We start from the raw sequence: 22757 nt of genomic DNA on the forward strand, positions 1-22757 counted from the left end.
ATATATATATATATATATATATATATATATATATATATGCAAAACAACCACTGTGAAAGAGTAGTGAAATTCCAAGCGCTTTCGTGACTACTCACATTGTCAAGGAACTATGCGAGTAGTCACGAAAGCGCTTGGAATTTCACTACTCTTAAAATCACCTGTTTACTGTGATCTTATTGCGCATATATATATATATATATATATATATATATATATATATATATATATATATATATATATATATATATATATATTCTAACACACACACACTATATGTACATCAAAAGCTACTCAAGAATTCTGCCCCAGTATATGATTTAAGCTTTCGCTGCATTTTCTGAGAACTGAACGAAATGTTTTGGGAAAAAAAAAGACGAGAGGAGTGTGGTGGTGGCGAGAGGTCGGGTCTGGCAAATGACGTTAGTAAGAAACAAAAAGGTTAACAAGAGGAAAATATTCAATTGTGTTGTTGTGCTGATACCACATACAAATTGTAGTCGTGTGCTGTGTCTGTTTGGGTCTCTTACGTCTCCTAACCTAGTCCTTATTGCTGGGTTCGAATCTCGGCTCCTGGCCTATTTTGTCCTCTTCGATCACCCACACTCCTAGAAAAAGGTGAGGGGCAGTTTACTGAATTTTTCCGGGGTCATTGACTGAGGCTGGGACAAAAAGTAGATTCTGCTACTGATTGTGTCAGCAAAAACATTTCCCTGTATAATCTGATAGACAATGGCCTCTACCTAACAAGTGTACAACACGTCTCTGGTTTGAGAATTCCTTATTGAAATCTCCACAACAAGATCCCTAGAATGACAGGCTAGTAACTGCCTTATCCTAGTTCGAATCCCTGAACTCCTCGAAATAAAATAAATAAATATATAAAGTTCCTCTCAAAGTTACTTACAGCAGATGTTAAGAACTTAATCTACTCATAGCAGATCTTAAGTCTTCTCAGAATTTAAAGATCTCACGAGTTTCTGCTAAGTCTTTCAATGTCCTGCACATTAATTTGATTGGAGTTTAAATAAGGTGCTGGACAGTGATTCCTCAACGAAAATTTTAAAACAGCATTCGGCTTAAATGAGGACCGAAAACCTGGAAAGCAAAGTTAGTGGGTCTATAAAGAGAAACCTACATGAGCCAACATGGGAGAGAAACCACAAGCATGCCAGGTAAGCAACATAAGAATGCAAGGCAATGCTCAATCAGCAACACAATAATGCATGGTAAAGGCTCAATCAGCAACACAAGAATGCAAGGTAGGGGATTAATCAGCAACACAAGATTTAATATTCAACGTGAAGTCTCCAGCGATATTTAGATATGTTACAGCGGTGGTCAAGCGAGTGGCTGCTGGAGTTCAAACAAAATCAAGATCACGAAATTTGATGAAGCAGAGGGAAGCTGGAAGATGGAATACAGACGGATGCAAGACACTACAAGTATGGACGAAAGAAAAGCAATTAGGAATGAACATACTGCCAAAAGAGCGCATAAACTGATCTGAGCAGCTTATGCGAGACTAGCAAATCTCAATAGCAACCTCACCAATGAATCGTCAGAGACTGTAAACAACGTTAGCCAAGCTCATCTTGGAATATGCAACGGCATATTGGAGTCTACACCCAATTAAGCATGGTCAGATACCTGAAAGATGCATAGGTTTGCAATCAGAGTAACTTCACTCTATGACCTTGGAAAAGAGGTCAAGGAGAGACATGGTTACGACGTATAAAATACTTCAAGGAACTGAAAACAGTGTGTGGATCAGGTACAAGAGGACAGAGAAAGTTAACAAAAAACAACAGTCACAAGAATGTCAGGAAGAACTTGCTCAGTCTGAGGGTAATAGGAAAGTGTAATGAACTTGATGTGGAAGCGGAAAAATAAACTTTGTGTTCTGTTTCATGAGCAGATCTTGAGGGGTTTATGCAGCCAGGAACCAGTAATGCCGGTCGATGAAGATAAAGTCGGGGCCCGAAGCCAGGAATCGACCCCCCCCCCTCCCCCCACAAACAAATCAGCTAGTACATACAAGCACAATATGCTTCACGTATCAAAATACTTTGTGAAAGTTTTCACGTCAAAAATTGCCTTTGTTGTATCATTGGATTAGGGATAATCAGTACACAGATTCAATAAAGAATTACGAAGTTGCAAGACAACGACGAACTAATAAAATCATTTTCTCAGCCACAAGTTTTCACTTATCAACTTGTCTTCACTTTCTTCATAGTTATTTATATACATGATGAGCATTTATGAAATATGTCTTCCTACAGTGAACGTATTTATACATAGGAATGTAGGAATTTGCATTTTTGAGGAACTGTGAGGTACGTAAGTTCCCCCGTCTTTTAATAGCATGCTCATTTATGTTACAGAAGTCTGAACAAAGTTCAGACTTCTGTAACATAATGTCCTCAAAGATTTAAGTTATATCATGAATTAAGGGAAGATCCTGGAGTTACCTTACCAAACAAAGCAAATGCGATAGTAATTATGGACAAGGTGGATTATAGTGGAAAAATGAACATGTTATCAGCAAGCGTATATATGTGTGTGTGTGTGTGTATATATATATATATGAAAGTACATTATCAAATTACACTGTCTATAATATCCCAGAAGGAAGCAGGGGGGCAGGCAAGCAGGCTCAGGGACACCTGCTATAGCACCCCAGCAGGGGGCAGGCAAGCAGGCTCAGGGAGAACTGCTATAACACCTCAGCAGGGGGCGGGCAAGCAGGCTGAGGGACACCTGCTATAGCACCTCAGCAGGGGGCAGGCAAGCAGGCTGAGGGACACCTGCTATAGCACCCCAGCAGTGGGCAGGCAAGCAGGTTAAGGGACACCTGCTATAGCACCTCAGCAGAAGGCAAGTCTCCACTTCGTCATCGATAACCAGATCTGGTGAGCTGTTGCGATTCGTTAGGTTCATCTGGGCAGAGGGGAGCGAGGGACGACTATTGGATTAACCCGACCAAGAGACCTGGCAGAGGGGAAGAGCAGGAGGGGGGGGGGAGAGAGAGAGAGAGAGAGAGAGAGAGAGAGAGAGAGAGAGAGAGAGAGAGAGAGAGAGATGGGGGAATGGAGGTAAGACAAGAAGGTGGAGGAGCCAGCCAGGCGAGAATGAACGTGTGACCAACAACAAAATAACCGAGATGTAGAGAAAAATGAGCAAAGAATGTGTAGAATAATGGCTGTAAACCAACAAATAGTATATAATAAGACGCTTGTGGTAATGTATTACTTATACAGTGTTTTGCCCACCGAGGGCTTTTATCAGTACAATATAAAATCAACAGTTCATAAAGTATACAGGGTGAGGCGCAGGCCAGGTACATCCCAGGAAAGGTAAGGTATGGATCTGGAGGTCAGGCAACGCCGGATGAACTCCTGGAATTGGCAGGTTGTGTTTTCTACGTTCATCCAAGATGTGTACAGTTAGATAGTGTGCATCTCTATATTTCGCTCTATGGTGTCAGCGAGGTTAACAGCGGCAGCTCCAGGGCGCCTTCACTTGGCCTTGTGATTTTCTGCATTAATAAGATGGTCCTGATCCAGTGTCATGATGCAAGAGTGTGAACTGCGGTGCATCGCTCTCATGTGTTGCGTCTGTTATAAACTGTATGAATACTCGTGTTGCTGTATTCTAATATTCAAATCCCTGATTCACCTACATAACGATCTCCTACACAAGATGTAGACTCCAGCTGTTCTCGTTAAGGTGAGTCGTTTTGGAGAGGGTAGAGAGTACTGCATTACTTATGTTAACTTTCTGAAGAACATAGGTGATAACTGGAAAAAACAAAAAACATACCACGGACGGGGATAGAACTCGCGATCAGTCTCAAAACTCCAGACTCTCTGATCGCGGGTTCTATCCCCGTCCGTGGTATGGTTTTTTGCAATCGTGTCATTACGATTTCGTGAGTCGTGATAACTTAAGCCGTGGGTCCAGTAAGTAGTTATCAGCCAGAGGGTGGGTGTGCGCACCCTGGGAAAAGGGGGAGTGTACTGTACGTGCTCTTCCGTTCCTACGTACGCGTAAGCTCGTGTACACTTGTGTACATGTGTCGTGTGCTGACAGACAAACACGAACATTTTTTTTCCCTAGACGAATTGTTTATTGTTCCGGGGATAAAAACTCGCGTCATCCAATTACGTCACAAATCACAACATCAAACAGGCCCCGAGGGAGACCCAGTGAGCTGCTGCTGATCCAATATTCTGGCGGTGGTGTGGTGCAGTGGTGGCGGTGGTGTGGTGCAGTGGTAGCGGTGCAGTGGTGGCGGTGTGGTGCAGTGGTGGCGGTGGTATGGTGAAGTGGTGGTGGTGATGTGGTGCAGTGTTGGCGGTAGCGCGACGCAGTGCTGCTGGTGTGGCGCTAAGTTGAGGTGCTGTGACGCACTAACGTATCTGACGGTAGTCTGGCAGTGATGCAAGTGTGACAAGGGTGTGTGACAAGGGGTGTGGCTGGAAAGGAAAAAGGTTAACGTGAGGTGTGAGGAAGGAGGGAGTTCCACTGTGGTGTGGGTGGGGTGTGACGCAAGGTGTGGCGGGTATACTATTCCATTAAAATTATTTCTTTAAGTTACTTATCATCTAAGGATCACATCCGAGTCAGCTAAGGCAGTAACAGTACACTGTCTTAAACTAGGAGATTCCACTCAAGTATACAAAGTAAACTTTTATGAATTAACTTAACATAAACTTGAGTGCCTACGTTGCAATTTCTCACTTGTAAATGTTAACACAAGTCACAATGTCTACCTTGTGTTAACGAATCACTATTTCCAAGGTACATGTTAACATAAGACATGTCTCCCTGGTATATGTTAAGTTGAAACGTCTTCCCGGTAGAAACTTCGGGGCGCGGTGCGCTAAGTGTTGCCGCAGCATCGGTGCGGCAGACTGGGTGCGGCGAGCTAGGGACCGTGTCTACCACCTAGCCTGCTTCGCCTGCGACGCCTGCAAACGGCAGCTGAGCACAGGAGAAGAGTTCGCTCTCCACGACAACCGCGTCCTCTGTAAACAACACTACCTAGAGTCCATCGAGGGAGGCGCCTCCAGCAACGATGGTGAATAGTTTCGATAATTAACCTCAAATTTTGTAAAAAAAAAAAAAAAAGACTAATGCAGCCAAAAGTAACTAGAAGTAAGATCTGCTTTCATTTAGTTAAGATCTGTCTTTCATTTAGTTAAGGCATACGATCTTCCTCTGTCTAGATAAACCAGAACGCACAGGTATAACCTAGTGATATACTATAAGTATTGCTAGTTTACATTGCTCAGTGTAAGTGGGTGTACCTCAGAGAGTGATGGCAGTGGCAAGGCCAAGAGCAAGAGAGTACGCACCACTTTTTCGGACGAGCAGCTGCAGGTGCTTCAGGCCAACTTCCAGATCGACTCCAACCCCGACGGGCAGGACCTGGAGAGGATCGCGCAGATCACAGGGCTGAGCAAGCGAGTTACGCAGGTATGGTTTCAGAACAACCGTGCTCGACAGAAGAAATACATGACCCAGGGTAAGAGGCACAACGCCCCGCCTGCAACACCAGTCGGGCCAGGTGAGTCTCTTAATACTTTGACTTAAAAGTGGTGTTTGTGTTATTACTAAAGTAGGAAACTTTAGATGGCTTATAACGCATCTATTCTAATTACGATTCCTCTTCCGTCTGCACTTACTTTTCCATAAGAAATGTAATGGTTCTAGATTCCCTTTAACTTCAGCTTAAAAGTTAATTCCTAAACAAACTGAAAGCATTATAACAACATTTTGGGCTGAGCGACTGATTCCCTGGGTAAAAGTCGACTTTCACTCCAATTTTGAATAATGAAGTGAACCGCAGGTCAAAAATTATTTTAGTGATCATTATAAAACAAACTGGGAACGAACAAACAGTTGTGCATAAGACCTAAACTCAAAGACTTTTCGTTAATTAAAACATTTTCCTCTTCTATTTGCTGTAGTTAGAGGAATTGTAACAGTACAGAATACATTTTCAGTATATTTTATATATTAAATATTCATAACATCAGCTGAAACACAAAAATGTTTTCGAACCAAAGCATTTTCAAGAAGAAATTTTATGAAAAAAAACATTTAGGGGAAGATGTCACACAATCTTTGCTGAAGTACTAACAATGGGATCAGCGACAGATCTAGACTACCACTGGATATGTCAGAGATAAACAAGAAGTATGATAAAAAACACCATGATAATGGACACGGCTACGGCAAGTGTTTGAAGCTATACCGCTGAGGGTTTTGGAAGTTATCCATAATTGAATGGATTCAATAACGTTGGTCATAGGACACCTGCACATGCCAGTTGTTCCTAGAATCTGACCCTCGTTACCTTAAACAAGCGTTCACAGTTTGAATATAATCGGATAAGGAGTTCGCGAGTTATGAGCGAAACATCGACAAGTAGAAGGAAGAAAACAAAAATTCAGGTAAAGTCCGAGGCAGCTACGGTGAAAAGCTCTGTTCCACAAGGCACAGTACTCGCTCCCATCTTGTTCCTCATCCTCATATCCGACATAGACAAGGATGTCAGCCACAGCACCGTGTCTTCCTTTGCAGATGACACCCGAATCTGCATGACAGTGTCTTCCATTGCAGACACTGCAAAGCTCCAGGCGGACATCAACCAAATCTTTCAGTGGGCTGCAGAAAACAATATGAAGTTCAACGATGAGAAATTTCAATTACTCAGATATGGTAAACATGAGGAAATTAAATCTTCATCAGAGTACAAAACAAATTCTGGCCACAAAATAGAGCGAAACACCAACGTCAAAGACCTGGGAGTGATCATGTCGGAGGATCTCACCTTCAAGGACCATAACATTGTATCAATCGCATCTGCTAGAAAAATGACAGGATGGATAATGAGAACCTTCAAAACTAGGGAGGCCAAGCCCATGATGACACTCTTCAGGTCACTTGTTCTATCTAGGCTGGAATATTGCTGCACACTAACAGCACCTTTCAAGGCAGGTGAAATTGCCGACCTAGAAAATGTACAGAGAACTTTCACGGCGCGCATAACGGAGATAAAACACCTCAATTATTGGGAGCGCTTGAGGTTCCTAAACCTGTATTCCCTGGAACGCAGGAGGGAGAGATACATGATTATATACACCTGGAAAATCCTAGAGGGACTAGTACCGAACTTGCACACGAAAATCACTCACTACGAAAGCAAAAGACTTGGCAGACGATGCACCATCCCCCCAATGAAAAGCAGGGGTGTCACTAGCACGTTAAGAGACCATACAATAAGTGTCAGGGGCCCGAGACTGTTCAACTGCCTCCCAGCACACATAAGGGGGATTACCAACAGACCCCTGGCAGTCTTCAAGCTGGCACTGGACAAGCACCTAAAGTCAGTTCCTGATCAGCCGGGCTGTGGCTCGTACGTTGGTTTGCGTGCAGCCAGCAGCAACAGCATGGTTGATCAGGCTCTGATCCACCAGGAGGCCTGGTCACAGACCGGGCCGCGGGGGCGTTGACCCCCGGAACTCTCTCCAGGTAAACTCCAGGTAAAGGTCCCCCTTTGGTGGCACCTAATTACCCAAGTCTGTATGGTCACTCTGGGACTAGCATGTTATAGTAATTAATCTCTATGAATTATAATTTATTTGGGGCTATTATTCATGTCATTAGGAATGATAAATGTAGAAGGAAAGTAAGGATAGGAAAAAAAAAACAATAAATCAAGAGTGCACGAGGTTATACTGACAGATCTTGTATTATCCACCATTTTTACAGCCACACCACCAGTTACCATCAAGGTCTTAATTACCATTACTAATTAATCAGAAAAATAATTGTTGCCTAAGAGTGCTGTAACTACTACTAGCAGAACACCAACCACTTGTCCGGTGACCGCATTTAACAAAAGTATCGCAGTCACTCGGTTTGTGGTCGTTCCGACTACTATAATAACGTCACAAACTACCATCGACGTAACTACAACCCTTAACCTGCACTAACAACCTTTAGTGAGATGTCAACTGCTCATTACTCTTATAGAGCCAGTAATTACAACATCAATCTTGCTTTCGGCGAGTGGAAATGAAGCATAAAACTCTGACACTAAGACAAGAATCAGACCTTGCGGCAAGATTTATGATCAGTTGTAATTATAATCATGAGAAGCACTAAACCTGCACGTTATACAGCGCCTGAGGAATGTGAGGCGATCAGGTTTGATCCAAGGAAAGTTACAATAGCTCCAATTCTATGAAAAAAGTGATCTTCACCAGCTTCAAGATGTCCCATACACGTGCAAAGCATTAAGGCGTTCATACAAACAAGGAGGTACTGTACATTTAGTGGTGAGGCTTACAGATATCGAGGATTGCTTAACAAATGTCTTCACCAAAACGTCAATAATCGGCAATAATACAGTTGAAAGCCAACATGGGTAACATTTTACACATATCTAACAAACAGGTTAGTATTGTTAATATAACTATCTTCACCAACCATACACTTTCATAACAGCACTTTACATAAGAACATAAGAAAGGAGGATCACTGCAGCAGGCCTGTTGGCCCATACTAGGCAGGTCCTTTACAGTCCATCCCACTAACAAAACATTTGCCCAACCCAATTTTAATGCTACCCAAGAAATAATCTCTGATAACTATCTACTCATTTGCAAGTCCCAATCAGATCCAACCCCTCTCACTCATGTATTTATCCAACCTAAATTTGAAACTACCCAAAGTCCCAGCCTCAATCACCCAACTAGGTAGACTGTTCCACTCATCAACTACCCTATTTCCAAACCAATACTTTCCTATGTCCTTTCTAAATCTAAACTTGTCTAATTTAAATCCATTACTGCGGGTTCTCTCTTGGAGAGACATCCTCAAGACCTTATTAATATCCCCTTTATTAATACCTATCTTCCACTTACACACTTCGATCAGGTCTCCCCTCATTCTTCGTCTAACAAGTGAATGTAATTTAAGAATCTTCAATCTTTCTTCATAAGGAAGATTTCTAATGCTATGTATTAATTTAGTCATCCTACGCTGAAAGTTTTCTAACGAATTTATGTCCATTCTGTAATATGGAGACCAGAACTGAGCTGCATAATCTAGGTGAGGCCTTACTAATGATGTATAAAGCTGAAAGTTAAGACACATGTGCAACATCTGGATATCTTTATTGTAGACGTTTCGCCATCCAGATTCTAGGACATAATAGGAAGACAGTAGAACTATAAACAAAAGATGAGGTAATCAGTCCCTCAGCCTTGAAGTTAGTGTTCACAGCATCGTGGTGGAGGAGAATCTGGAGCTAAGGCAAGAAGACTGGCGGTTATATAGGCGTCAGTGGATAGGGACGGGCAGCAGACGAGGGCATAGTCACTGGTAGGTGGGATTCCCCAGTGGAAGTAGGTCCTTCCCAAAGAGATGGATTAGTTGCAGCAGCCGTGAAGAAGGTCTTGTAGATGTCCTCTGAACCAAGATTCCATGATGTTGCAGTGTCTGACAAGTTGTGCAAGAAAGGTATAAAATACCGACAATATAAAGCCACTGGATGGCGAAACGTCTACAATAAAGATATCCAGATGTTGCACATGTGTCTTAACTTTCATATTGTCGGTATTTTATACCTTTCTTGCACATGTATAAAGCTGCAGTATGACCTCTGGACTTCTGTTGCTTACACTTCTTTATATAAATCCCAGTAATCTATTTGCCTTATTACGTACGCTTAGGCATTGCTGTCTTGGTTTAAGGTTGCTGCTTACCATAACCCCCAAGTCCTTTTCGCAATCTGTATGGCTAAGTTCTACATTATTTAACTTATAAGTCCTAGGGTTATGGACACTCCCGAGCTTCAGAACCTTGCATTTATCTACATTGAACTGCATCTGCCACTTTTCTGACCAAGAATAGAGTTTGTCTAAATCTTTCTGAAGTTCCCTAACGTCTACGTTTGAATCAATTATCCTACCTATCTTTGTGTCATCGGCGAATTTGCTCATATCACTGGTAATTCCCTCATCAAGATCATTGATATATATTATAAACAACGGGCCCAAGACTGATCCCTGTGGAACGCCACTTGTTACAGATTCTCACTCAGATTTAACCCCATTTATGGACACACACTGCTTCCTGTCTGAGAGCCATGACTCGATCCATGAGAGCACTTTTCCCCCAATGCCATGAGCTGCCACTTTCTTTAACAGTCTTTGGTGCGGAACTCTTATCAAAAGCCTTACTAAAATCTAAGTAAATAATATCAAATTCTTTATCATGGTCAACAGCCTCAAAAGCTTTACTGAAGAAAGTTAATAAATTAGTTAGACAAGACCGGCCTCTTGTGAATCCATGCTGAGTATCATTAATCAAGCTATGCTTATCGAGATGGCTTCTTATAATCTCAGCTATAATTGACTTGTAATTTGCCTACATTTGAGGTCAGGCTTATTGGGCGGTAATTTGATGGTAACGACTTGTCCCGTTTTAAAAATAGGAATTACATTAGCCATCTTCCACATATCAGACACTACACCTGTTTGAAGAGATAAATTAAAAATATTAGTTAATGGTTCACAGAGTTCCAATTTGCATTCCTTAAGAACACTTGAAAAAACCTCATCAGGACCCGGAGACTTATTTAGCTTCAGTCGGTCTATCTGCTTCACAACCATTTCACTAACGACTGTGATGTTACATAATTTATCTTCTTCTGGCCCACTATAAAAATTAATTACTGGAATATTGTTAGTGTCTTCCTGTGTAAAAACTGAGAGAAAATAATTATTTAAAATCAAGCACATTTCATTCTCTTTGTCAGTAAGATGCCCATAGTTATTTTTAAGGGGACCTATCTTATCTCTAACTTTTGTTCTATATACCTGGAAAAAACTTTTTGGGTTAGTTTTAGAATCTCTAGCAACTTTAATTTCATAGTCCCTTTTAGCTTTTCTTATCCCCTTTTTAATGTCTCTCTTAATGTCAATATACTGATTCATAAGATGACCCTCACCTCTTTTGTTACGCCTATAAATTCCTTTATGCTCTAGTAGATATTTCAGCCTATTATTCATCCATTTTGGGTCATTTCTATTTGATCTAATTTCTTTATATGGGATAAACGCTCTTTGAGCAGCATGTATAGTGTTCAGAAAACTGTCATATTGACAGCTCTCTTCGTTACCCCAGTCAACAGATAAGTGTTCTCTAAGCCCATCGTAATCTGCTAAGCAAAAATCTGGGACTGTTACTGAGTTATCCCTACTATCATACTTCCATCCAATGCTAAATGTAATTGATTTGTGGTCGCTAGCACCCAGTTCCTCTGAAATTTCTAAATTATTAACAAGGGATTCATTGTTTGCCAGAACTAAGTCAAGCAGGTTATTTCCCCTTGTAGGTTCTGTCACAAACTGCTTCAAAAAACAATCCTGAACTACTTCTAAGAAGTCGTATGATTCTAAATTCCCAGTCAAGAAATTCCAATCAATATGATTAAAGTTAAAGTCTCCTAGAATTACTACATTATCGTGCCTTGTGGCCTTAACAATTTCCTCCCATAGTAGTCTCCCTTGGTCCCTATCTAAGTTTGGGGGACGGTATATCACTCCTAAAATCAGTTTTTCATGCCCCTCTGAAAATTCTATCCAAACAGACTCTGTATGTGTTACTTCAGACTTAATACCCGTTTTTATGCAACATTTCAAGCGATCTCGGACATACAATGCCACCCCACCCCCTTTCTCGATACTTCTATCTACTTGGAACAATTTAAAATCCTGAATATGACATTCCGCAGGCATGTCCCGACTTTTTGAATTAAACCACGTCTCAGTTAAGGCAAATACATCAATGTTACCTGCACTAGCAACTAATCTCAACTCGTCCATCTTGACTTAAGAAATCGTAATGACACGATTGCAAATAAACCATACCCCCGGCCGGGATTGAACCCGCGGTCATAGAGTCTCAAAACTCCAGCCCGTCGTGTTAGCCACTAGTGGCTAACGCGACGGGCTGGAGTTTCGAGACTATGACCGCGGGTTCAATCCCGGCCGGGGGTATGGTTCGTCCATCTTATTCCTAGCACTACGGCTATTAGCATAATAAACATTGAAAGACTCTCCTTTCTCTTTACCCTTCCTGCTCATTTCTGTTTTTCTACTAAACCTATTACTGTCCTTATCACCTAGTGTCACTGGCTTTTCAATATCTACCTCGTTCTGCTTATTACTAGTTCCCCTATAACTCATAATATTACTACACTGGGACTTCACTGTTTTCCTGCCAAAACCCATACCACTAACTATTCCCAGTTTAAAGTCCTAACAGCTCCCTCCACTGCAGTTGCCAGTGCCCCCACCCGAGACCTAGATAACTGAACCCCATCCCTGGTATACATGTCATTTCTGCCATAGAAGAGGTCCCAGTTGTCAATGAATGTTACCGCATTTTCCTTACAGTATTTGTCCAGCCAGCAATTGACACCAATTGCCCTGGACAACCATTCATTTCCAACTCCTCTCCTTGGCGAAATACCACATATGACAGGGTTCCCACCCTTCCTCCTAATTATTTCTATTGCTGACCTATACCTGCTAATCAGGTCTTCACTCCTACGTCTGCCAACATAGTTGCCTCCAGCACTGAGACAGATAATAGGATTGCTCCCATTACCTCACATGATGTCATCCAGACGGCTAACAATATCCTCCATCCCAGCCCCAGGAAAGCAAACCCTTTGTCTCCTACTCCTGTCCTTCAAGCAGAACGCCCTATCCATATACCTAACTTGGCTATCCCCAACAACAATATTCTTACCTTCCTTGGTGTCGTTCGTCGTGACGTTCCCAGTAGTCGACTCACATTCGTCAGGTAGCACTGAGAATGTATTAGATCTTTCCACAACAGTTTCCACAGCAGTCTCTTTCTTCTTCATCGTTTCCACCTTTCCATTCGTCTTCTTGATCGTCAACTTCGTTCCTTGCTGTCAAGCCACTGACCAGTTTCCCTTCTTGACCTGAGGACTCAAAACAGGAGGACTACTACGAATCTTCTTGTTTTCCTCAGTCAGTCGCCGAATCTCCATCTTCGCCATCCTCAATTCTTCTTTAAGCTGTTGGTAAAGTTGCTCGATGGAGGGCATCTTGGTTCAGTCCGTAGAGAGCACACTCGACACGTCCTCACTGAGCTAAGTACACGTCACCACTGAGTATGTGTTCCTCCAGTGTTTAATGCATATTTCAACAAGAAGCAATGATAACATCCAAAGAAATAGTTAATGAATTTCAGAGAGTTTACCAACTGATTCCCACCTTATTTTAATAAGCTCCCCCCCCCAAATATATAGCAAATAAAATATCCCCTCCGAGCCCTATCATAAGTATTAAGCGGCAAGCCGCCTACATACCAGGTTCCAGTATACTTTAGCACTTTACTATTCCCCTTTTGGGGTAAATTTTCTTACATACAGATTATCCAATTGCAAGATTACGTCATCAAAATAAACTGCCTATTGTTAAACAGGATAATCTAGTGACTTGACATTAACTCACTGTTTACAAAAGTTCTTGTCGACGACATTATATTTGTTTTCAACCAACTGGTTCTATACGGGAGCAACCTAACGCTTCCTATGCCCAAAATCCTTGTGATAAAAGCAATATTTCTACCAATGTTTTCTTCCACTGATGAATACTTTTGTTGTTAAAGTAAATGTAGCATGGACAGCTCACTCTCGGCAGTCTCGCCAATCTTTTATTGAATACCTTGAAATAAATTTATTATTAGCGAGAAATGAACAACGCAGAATGCTTAACATTTTCTTGCAGTATTTAAATGAGCCGTTTCCCAAGATAAAACTTAAAATTAATAGTACTGCTGAAGAAAAACGGCAGATTACCTTTCCTGGATATACTTATCAGAATGGACAGCTCGTTGCGAATTCACTTGGTCGCAGACAGGGGTGTGCCAAGTATCGGAATCGATGGTTTCAGCTAACTTCGATAACATCGGTATCTGTATCAGTATAGGCGAGTATTGTTATCAGCGAAAAAAATGGCATCGTCCCACCCCTAGTATAAGACATCTCTCACTAACCACCACACCTCGACACCTGCTCATACCAGGGATTGATTAATAAAGGGGTGGACCAGTAAGCCAGCGATAGACCTCGGTCAGATGACCAAAAGCTCCAGCTGTGGGTCATCATGCAACTAAAACCTACGTCACTTGTCCTGTTTCCTGACGCATCTTACCAAACCTAACAATAACCTCTGTATCCAACTGCCACACACATCCTACCATACCATCTTACCCCTCTATAGCGTTATATAAATGATTCAGAAAAACCGACAAGTTCATGAATGTGAGACTTGTGCAACACTTGGGTATCTTAATTGTGAAAACGCTTTGTTAGCCAGTTTCTTCCTCGGTCCAGTACTAAGAAGAATGGTGGAAGATGAGTAGTAGTTTGAGATAATCAGTCAGTCAGCCTGGAGTCAGTGAATTCAATCCATCAGTCTTGATGAACTGAACTCATCTTCAACCAGTCTTCTCTGTACTGGACTGAAGAAGCCAATGGTTGGAGAAACGCTTTCACAATAATGATGCTCAGGTGTTGCACAATGTCTCATTCACCCCTATATATAAACATCAAACACAACAACACCGCTACACTGCAGCTCCTCCACAATGTTTGCTCACACAACACAGAAAATACCGCACCATCATTACAGTGCAGCCTCCCATACACGACTATTGCTAAAAAAACTAACATACTCGAGAAACAATTTATGGAGATTATTATTTATACTGAGGGAGGGTGAGTTAACAGGAAAATAAGGTAATGGGTTATTATACGGATTAAAATAAGTTAGTGCTGTGGAACCCAGTATTAGTTAACTACCCAACGAAACCCACATCGCCAGTAGATTAAATCAAAACACCAACACTCTTTATATACATATAAACTGAATACATTGTTTTTTTTTATGACGAAGAAATAGTACTGAAACTTCCAGTAATTCTTGAGGTTAGTTTCACTTATCTTGGAGATTTATCAGTCGCTTGCCTTACCCTGCCCCTAGTCACCAACTACTCTCACTGTCTGGGTTCATCTCTCCCCATCCCGGGAACATCTCCCCCAATCCCTCCTCCCCATGACTGGCCTATCCTTCCCAGGTGGATGGTGATCACTCACCTGTACCTCGCCCACACACCACGTCTTATCATTGTCATTCGTTAACATCGCGGAATTAAAATTAAGGATAGTTCACTCCTGTCTATTGTATATGTCGTGCGTGTGAGCACCAGCAGAGTATATGCACTTATCCTGACATTCCTGTGTATTTTTATGGTTACCTACCTGGAGTCTACCTGGAGGGCATTCCGGGGAGCAACGCCCCCGCCGCCCGGTCCACGACCAGGTCTCCCGGTGGTTCAGTGCCTGATCAACCAGGCTGTTACTGCTGGCCGCACGCAATCCAATGTACGAATTACAGCCCGGCTGATCCGGCATCGACTTTAGGTATCTGTCCAACTCCCTCTTGAAGACAATCAGGGGTCTATTGGTAATGCCCCTTATGGCTCGTGGGAGGCTGTTGAACAGTCTTGGGCTCCGGACATTTGTGTTTTCTCTTAGTGTACCAGTGGCGCCCCTACTTTTCACTGGGGGTATGTTCCATCGCCTGCTAAGTCTTTTGCTTTCGTAGGGAGTGATTTGTGTGTGCAGATAAGGAACCAGTCCCCCCAGAATCTTCCAGGTGTAGATTATGATACATCTCGCCTGCACTCCAGTGAGTACAAGTCAAGTGCTTCCAGGAGTTCAGTAATTTACGTGTTTGATGGAACTTATACGTGCAATAAAGGTTCCCTGTACATTCTCTAGATCTACAATTTCACCTGCCTTGAATGGTGACGTTAATGTACAGTAGTATTCCAGCTTAGAGAGAACAAGTGATTCCTGTAATATTACTTCACTTCCATTCTGAAAGTGGGCTAGAATTATTCAACCATACGTCACATGTGCCAAAACACTGTAAAATAAATAACTGCTTGTGTATTGAGGGAGTTTTCACAGTAGTTCTTTGCTAGTGATACAGTTCTTCAGGAAGACTTGAAAGCAAAGTTGCAAAGGACAGTGGAGGAGTTTATAACAATGTGGAAGCGTGTTCAATCATAGGAAAAACTAAGTGATGAGTAAGAAAAAGTTTATGCAATGAAAGACTGAACGTAGGACGTATAGAGGAAACTATTATATTCAGATATTTGAGAGTGAAAGTCGGCAGATGAACAAAATACGAAGTAAATCACAGATTAAACGAGAAAAATAAGTGATGAGAATCTTTGGAAAAACGTTGGTCAATGGATGAAATAAAATTAAGGAGTGTAGCAGAGGAAGTGGCAACACTGTGGGTGAGACCTGGTTTGTAAATATTACAGTCGGGAAGCTGAGACCACGACTCTTAACACTAAATATATCTATTTACTACAAGTACATGCACAAGGTGTACAGTCCTAACTGACATCAGTGACATACATATAGAAAGCCGCTTGTTATGCTGAGCATTTCGGGCAAATTAGGTCAGTTTTGTCCCAGGATGCAACCCACACCAGTCGACTAACACCCACGTACCCATTTTACTGATGGGTGAACATAGACAACCGATGTAAGGAAACACGTCCAATGTTTCCACCCCTTCGCCGGGAATCGAACCCGGTTCCTCACCGTGTGAAGCGAGAGCTTTTGCCACCATGTCATGGAGTTCATTCACTTCTTTTACAACCCTGTCAATAAAGATATTATCAGGAACATTACACATTCCTCAGGTACACTTACAATAATTTACCACCTATATTTTACATTTACAATTCTATATTGTTATTTTTATATTTTAGGAGCTGTTATTGCATTTATGAATTTTCCAAATTCATAAATGCAATAACAGTTCCTTTCTTTCCAGCAAATGCAGCTGAACTTTGTTTCAACGTACATGCCTGACTTGCATATCTCAATTCTAACTTGTTCCTAAACAATAATGTTTCCAGTCTTATTTTTACAGCAAATCTGGCATAAAAAACTAACTGGTATACTCAACAGGCTTATTCCCACATACAATACTTTCACTATCTTGTCTCCTTTCCCTTTGTACAATCTGCAAAGACTACGACCACAACATATACAGCACTAATTCAATAGTACATACAAAAGCATACACTGTACCATTTCAGCACACAACACTTCAACCCAAACATCACCAGCACCACACCAACACATACCACCACAACATATACACTATTTCTACAAGTATACACAACAACACACCATCGCAACACACAACCACCACATTCACAGCACGAAGACGTCAGCAGGTGTGCCGCTGCTATCATCTCACATCTCCCCCACACTGTCAGCAGGAATCCACCTCTTTATGATGTCACCACAACAAAGGTCACGTGACTATATCTGCCCTGGTGTTCCGGAACACGTGTCTAGGGGCAGCTCACCATAGTAATTGATCTGTTTGTATTTTCCCCTTTATCAGTGGGTTTTAATTTTGATGGCTTTTGACGGACGGAAGAGATAATAAGAGTAGGTCGGTTAGGGGAGACAAGATGGGAGATAATGCGTCTCGATATAATGAATAGTGTACAGTGTGTGAATGTGATAGGGGATTACTTGTTCGATGCTTCCCGAATTAAGATCTGCATTGTAAGGATTCTTACAAGTGTCAGTATTGTGTCGGTGTCCTGAGTTACCCCTATATTCTGATGCTAAATGTAAGAAACATTAATGTTCTTATTTCTCTTGGTAAATAAGACAACTGGGTACATTTATTCAGAATAAATACACCCAGGTGTTGCACATGTCTTATTCACCAACGTGTCGGTATTCTATACAATTACTATCATACTTCTGTTTAGAAAAAGACATGGAACTGTATAGTATAAAGTTCCAGTTAAGTGTAACTTTAACGCATATTAAGTTTTTACACTGGATGATACCGGCACCAAAGAATTATAATTATAATCATGGGAGGGCGCTAAACCTGTAGGGCACCAAAGAGAATCAAGCTAGGCTTGACATAGAAAGCCCTGGCATAAACGTGTAGCAGTGTAAAAATCACATGCAATGATCGTCTCTCACTGCTGCGCTGACCTACCTATTTGGCAGTGCTACAGAAAATCACTTACACCGATATTTCAAATTAATGTAGCCGTTTAAACTGTTAAGTTTATTGTGCACACCATATACAACCTGTGGAAGGTAGCGCGTAGCATATGGGTACACGAAAACCTTAGGAACTTGCCCCTGAAGGGCAAATAGGAGTACAAGATTTTATATATTGTTTATAAGCATATAGTGTTCAATGCGCCATCTCTATAATCCTCAGTAAGTGAACACTCGGGACAGTGCTCGGAGAAGTGACCATAAACTGTATACTTGACATTTACTTTGATAATCACTTAGGAAGAATGTTAGACGGTACACAAATAACCCGGGTTATTTGTGTATTGTTCCAGTCACGGTATTGTGCCTTTTTGTTATTTATTTATGTTAGACGGTAGCCACAACAATTCTGTCTTAACTACATTCTTTATGATTATTTTTACCTGGCTTCTTCACCAAGCATGTTGCTAGTCATTATACTAGTCGTGCTTTAAGTGATGTCACAACCAGTAATGACCAAGAGTCGAGCACACTGTTAACTTTACCGCCATTACGATGACAAACAGTTCATTTTAATTTTTTTACGACAAATTTAACAGGGTTGCCATAATTCTTATCTGAGGAAGTGGAAATTAAGGTCATACAGCCCTGCCAGTGGACTCTCTTTAGATTTATCACTAAATTTGTGATGTTTGAATCACGAAATCGTAATGACAATTGCAAACAAACCATACCAGTGGCTAACGCGACGGTCTGGAGTTTTGAGACTCTGATCGCGGGTTCTATTCCCGCCCGTGGTATGGTTTTTTGTGTTTGCTTACTAACAGTTACGCGACAAATTTATTCTCGAGTAAATGCCTTTAAAATTATTTGTATTGTTACTGAAGAGTCGTAACTTCATTATGCAACACACAGGCCTCCTCTCCCACCAAACTATCACCCACGCCACTGCCTCATCCCCACCCATCCATACCTCCCATCCCCGGACGCCACGTATCACAACTTGTGAACGACCTCGTGTAACATGTTTAGAGACAATAAATATCTATAAGCGGCATGAGGGGCGTAAAGTGTGGTCTCCACGGGGGAATATTGCCGCTCCCATAATAGTCGTGGATGGAACCTTCTTTATCCTGTTATAAGCCCCGTGGGACGATAGCTTCACAGGCGAACTCCACGTCCCCCTTATTACTCTCAGAGACACGCACACACAGCATGGTCAAGAGAAGGGTTTACTAGCGGCAAACATCTTATCTCAAGAGCATAATAAATATAGCAGTGATGGAATCATTTGCATACCTGATGAATTTCAAAATGAAAATGAGTACATGACTGAAAAGATACGTGTATACTGAACGGTAACTCTGTTCAGTCTTGTTCTAAGCAGTCGAGATCAATACAACTCCTTGCGCTGAATGACATACAGGGTTAATGTCTTTCACTATAAAAAAGTAACAAACGTTGTCAAAGTGACATGGGTTACCACCGATACCTTCTGTCTGGTGTCAGATAATTTCCCTTTATTTGTTGCTGGCTTGCAAACTGCATAGCTCCTGACGACGAACAAGAATGCGAAAGATCGAGCTAAAAATTTCCATCCCCATGTGGCTTGTTCTGCATTGTTAAGATAGTCTGTTTAGGATTGTCTTGCATATATGAACTGTATGTACTTTTTAGATATATCTTTTAAAAAGATGTTTAAATATACCTTACTAAAATATGATATCTATCTTTTTAAATTATATAAACAGACATACCTTCTTAAATGATATAAATAGATGTACTTTCCTAAAGATATATAATATACCATAACACGTTTTCTTGTAGTCTTCGTTTAGACCAGTGGTTCCCAAACTTTAAGTTCCCCTCCCCCCGCCCTTGGCTCTCAGAACACACCCCTAACGCCCTCCCTCACACATATGAACATATACCTCTATCTTGGTAGTAGGTTCACTGCACATCCCCATTACTTAGTCATCAAAACGCATGTACGTTAGTTAGGTTTAAACTAATTCACTACTGACTTCAGCTTAAACACAGGTTAATATGTTAATTTTCCACTAATGGGTTGTGCAGTGACGAAAATAGGAGAAAATACAGGAATTTGACGTAAGCTTAGGTTGGGTTATATTGTTAGGATTTGTTACCCCCTTCCCCCCAAAAATAGTTTTAATTCTATTTACCCAAAATATAAGCGTCTGTTGCAGAAATCATTTACTAATAAATAATTTACATAATAAAAACTCCTCAATACTGACCGGTTTCAAGTCTATCGACTCGTGAATCAATACTGATGTATTTTACCTGTACACCAAATATACATGACTCGGTACACGGTGTATGTTCTGTAGATCACCATTCCTATCACTTATAATACTATCACACAACACCAGTAATGTTCTCATGTAGTAAGTCACACGCTACCACCTTGACCTTCACTCTCACACTAAACCTCCAGCCTGATGTGGCAGCACCTCCACCCCCAGTTTGTTTACCACGCTGAGACTACCTTGTTCTCCTCCACTTGTTAAAGACACCACAAACTCATCTCTGTGGAAAACATGCAGCTATTAAAAGATTCGTTAGTGACTTCTGACATAAACATTTCTTTTGAGGATGTGTGAGTGTTATATTCAATGGCACACACCAAACCCATAAGGGCCATTTAGCGTCTTAGGAATGCGAGACAAGCAGGTTGATCGGATAAAGGGTATAAGGAAGTGGGGTGGGAGTGAGGGTTGCTGTAACTCCTTGACTCAAGAGCACTTCACCAGCATCAACGCACATTTCCCCCTCCTTAAGAGTAATGTTCATCCTGTGTACGTCACTTGCTCTCAATATAAACATGTAAGAACGGCCCAATTTGCAATCATTTTCACCGCGCACAGCAACTCAGTGTATAGAATGTTTAATATTACCTACGTCAGTGTTATAACAAGTATAATTTTAATACTCCTTGAGTTTGACATTGTTACCATGTCTTGTGGACTTTTTATTACAATATAAAAATAATTCTTTGTAGATTCACAATATTAAATATCTTAATATTAATATTAAGAAATTTTAATGTTTTATGATGCATGAACAAGCATTCGCTCACACAAACACACTCTTCTGTACATCAAATTTATTAAGATACTACAATAGTCACATAAATTATTAAAACCAAGACGGAATATCTGATGGCATTTGAATTTTAAAATGGATTTCGAAAGAGTTCTTCGTGAAAGATTAATTCTCGAACTGCAAAACAACTGAGCAAAAATAGAAAGGAATTTGCAAAGACTGATGACGATATTTGTGGCGGAGCACCACAAGGATCGGCACTTTCCCCGATAATATTTCCCATTATATGAGTTTCTAGTTGTAATTAAACACTATATGAACATGGTTACTCGGTACAATAACTATCTTGAGGTCCTGCTCTTTGAGCGAGGTTTACAACATTTTCTCCTCTAGATGTATTCCAGTTTTGGTCTTCTTTACCCTTTCCCAATCTTCTTTGCACCTGTCAGGGTTAAAATCCAGTAGCTACTTGCAGACCTGACCTCCAGCCTGTCCAGGTTCACTGTAGCCTTTCCTGGTCCTCACATGTTTTCATTCTCAATTGTTTCACATCTGTGAATGGGTATACCTGTGACTCTATCCCCACCGTCATGTCGTTCACGTATAAAATTTAGTAATAATACCTGTGTGTGTGTGTGTGTGTGTATGTGTGTACTCACCTATTTGTGGTTGCAGGGGTCGAGTCATAGCTCCTGGCCCCGCCTCTTCACTGATTGCTACTAGGTCCTCTCTCTCCCTGCTCCATGAGCTTTATCAAACCTCGTCTTAAAACTATGTATGGTTCCTGCCTCCACTACGTCACTTTCTAGGCTATTCCACGGCCTGACTACTCTATGACTGAAGAAATACTTCCTAACATCCCTTTGATTCATCTGAGTCTTCAACTTCAAATTGTGACCTCTTGTTTCTGTGTCCCAGCTCTGGAACATCCCGTCTTCGTCCACCTTGTCTATTCCGCGCAGTATTTTATATATCGTTATCATGTCTCCCCTGACTCTCCTGTCCTCCAGTGTCGTCAGGCCGATTTCCCTCAACCTTTCTTCGTAGGACATTCCCCTTAGCTCTGGGACTAGTCTTGTTGCAAACCTTTGCACTTTCTCTAATTTCTTGACGTGCTTGACCAGGTGTGGGTTCCAAACTGGTGCTGCATACTCCAGTATGGGTCTGGGTGTGTGTGTGTGTGTGTGTGTGTGTATGTGTGTGTGTGTGTGTGTGTGTGTGTGTGTGTGTGTGTGTGTGTGTGTGTGTGTATGTGTGTGTGTGTGTGTGTGTGTGTGTGTGTGTGTGTGTGTGTGTGTGTGTGTGTGTGTGTGTGTGTGTGTGTGTGTGTGTGTGTGTGTGTGTGTGTGTGTGTGTGTGTGTGTGTGTGTGTGTGTGTGTGTGTGTGTGTGTGTGTGTACGTGTGTACGTCGGGAAACAAGACTCAGCTTGGTGCTGAAATGGTGTGAGTAAACTAACGAGATTTTCCAGCGTGACTCTTGTGGCTGATGAGAACAAATGATCA

At 41.5% G+C, this 22757-nt stretch overlaps 1 protein-coding gene across 1 annotated transcript in view; it reads left to right on the forward strand.

Annotated features, from left to right (window-relative positions):
- LOC128690275 (LIM/homeobox protein Awh-like) overlaps positions 1-22757 on the forward strand; it is a 42801-nt gene that overhangs the window by 14438 nt on the left and 5606 nt on the right. Inside the window, exons 4-5 of the mRNA XM_053778879.2 lie at positions 4866-5083; positions 5318-5572. Of these exons, the coding sequence (XP_053634854.2) occupies positions 4866-5083; positions 5318-5572 (473 nt within the window). The remainder of the gene's footprint in view (positions 1-4865; positions 5084-5317; positions 5573-22757) is intronic.

This window comes from Cherax quadricarinatus, unplaced genomic scaffold, assembly GCF_038502225.1.
Source record: "Cherax quadricarinatus isolate ZL_2023a unplaced genomic scaffold, ASM3850222v1 Contig2148, whole genome shotgun sequence".
In the NCBI taxonomy this organism is placed as follows: Eukaryota; Metazoa; Arthropoda; class Malacostraca; order Decapoda; family Parastacidae; genus Cherax; species Cherax quadricarinatus.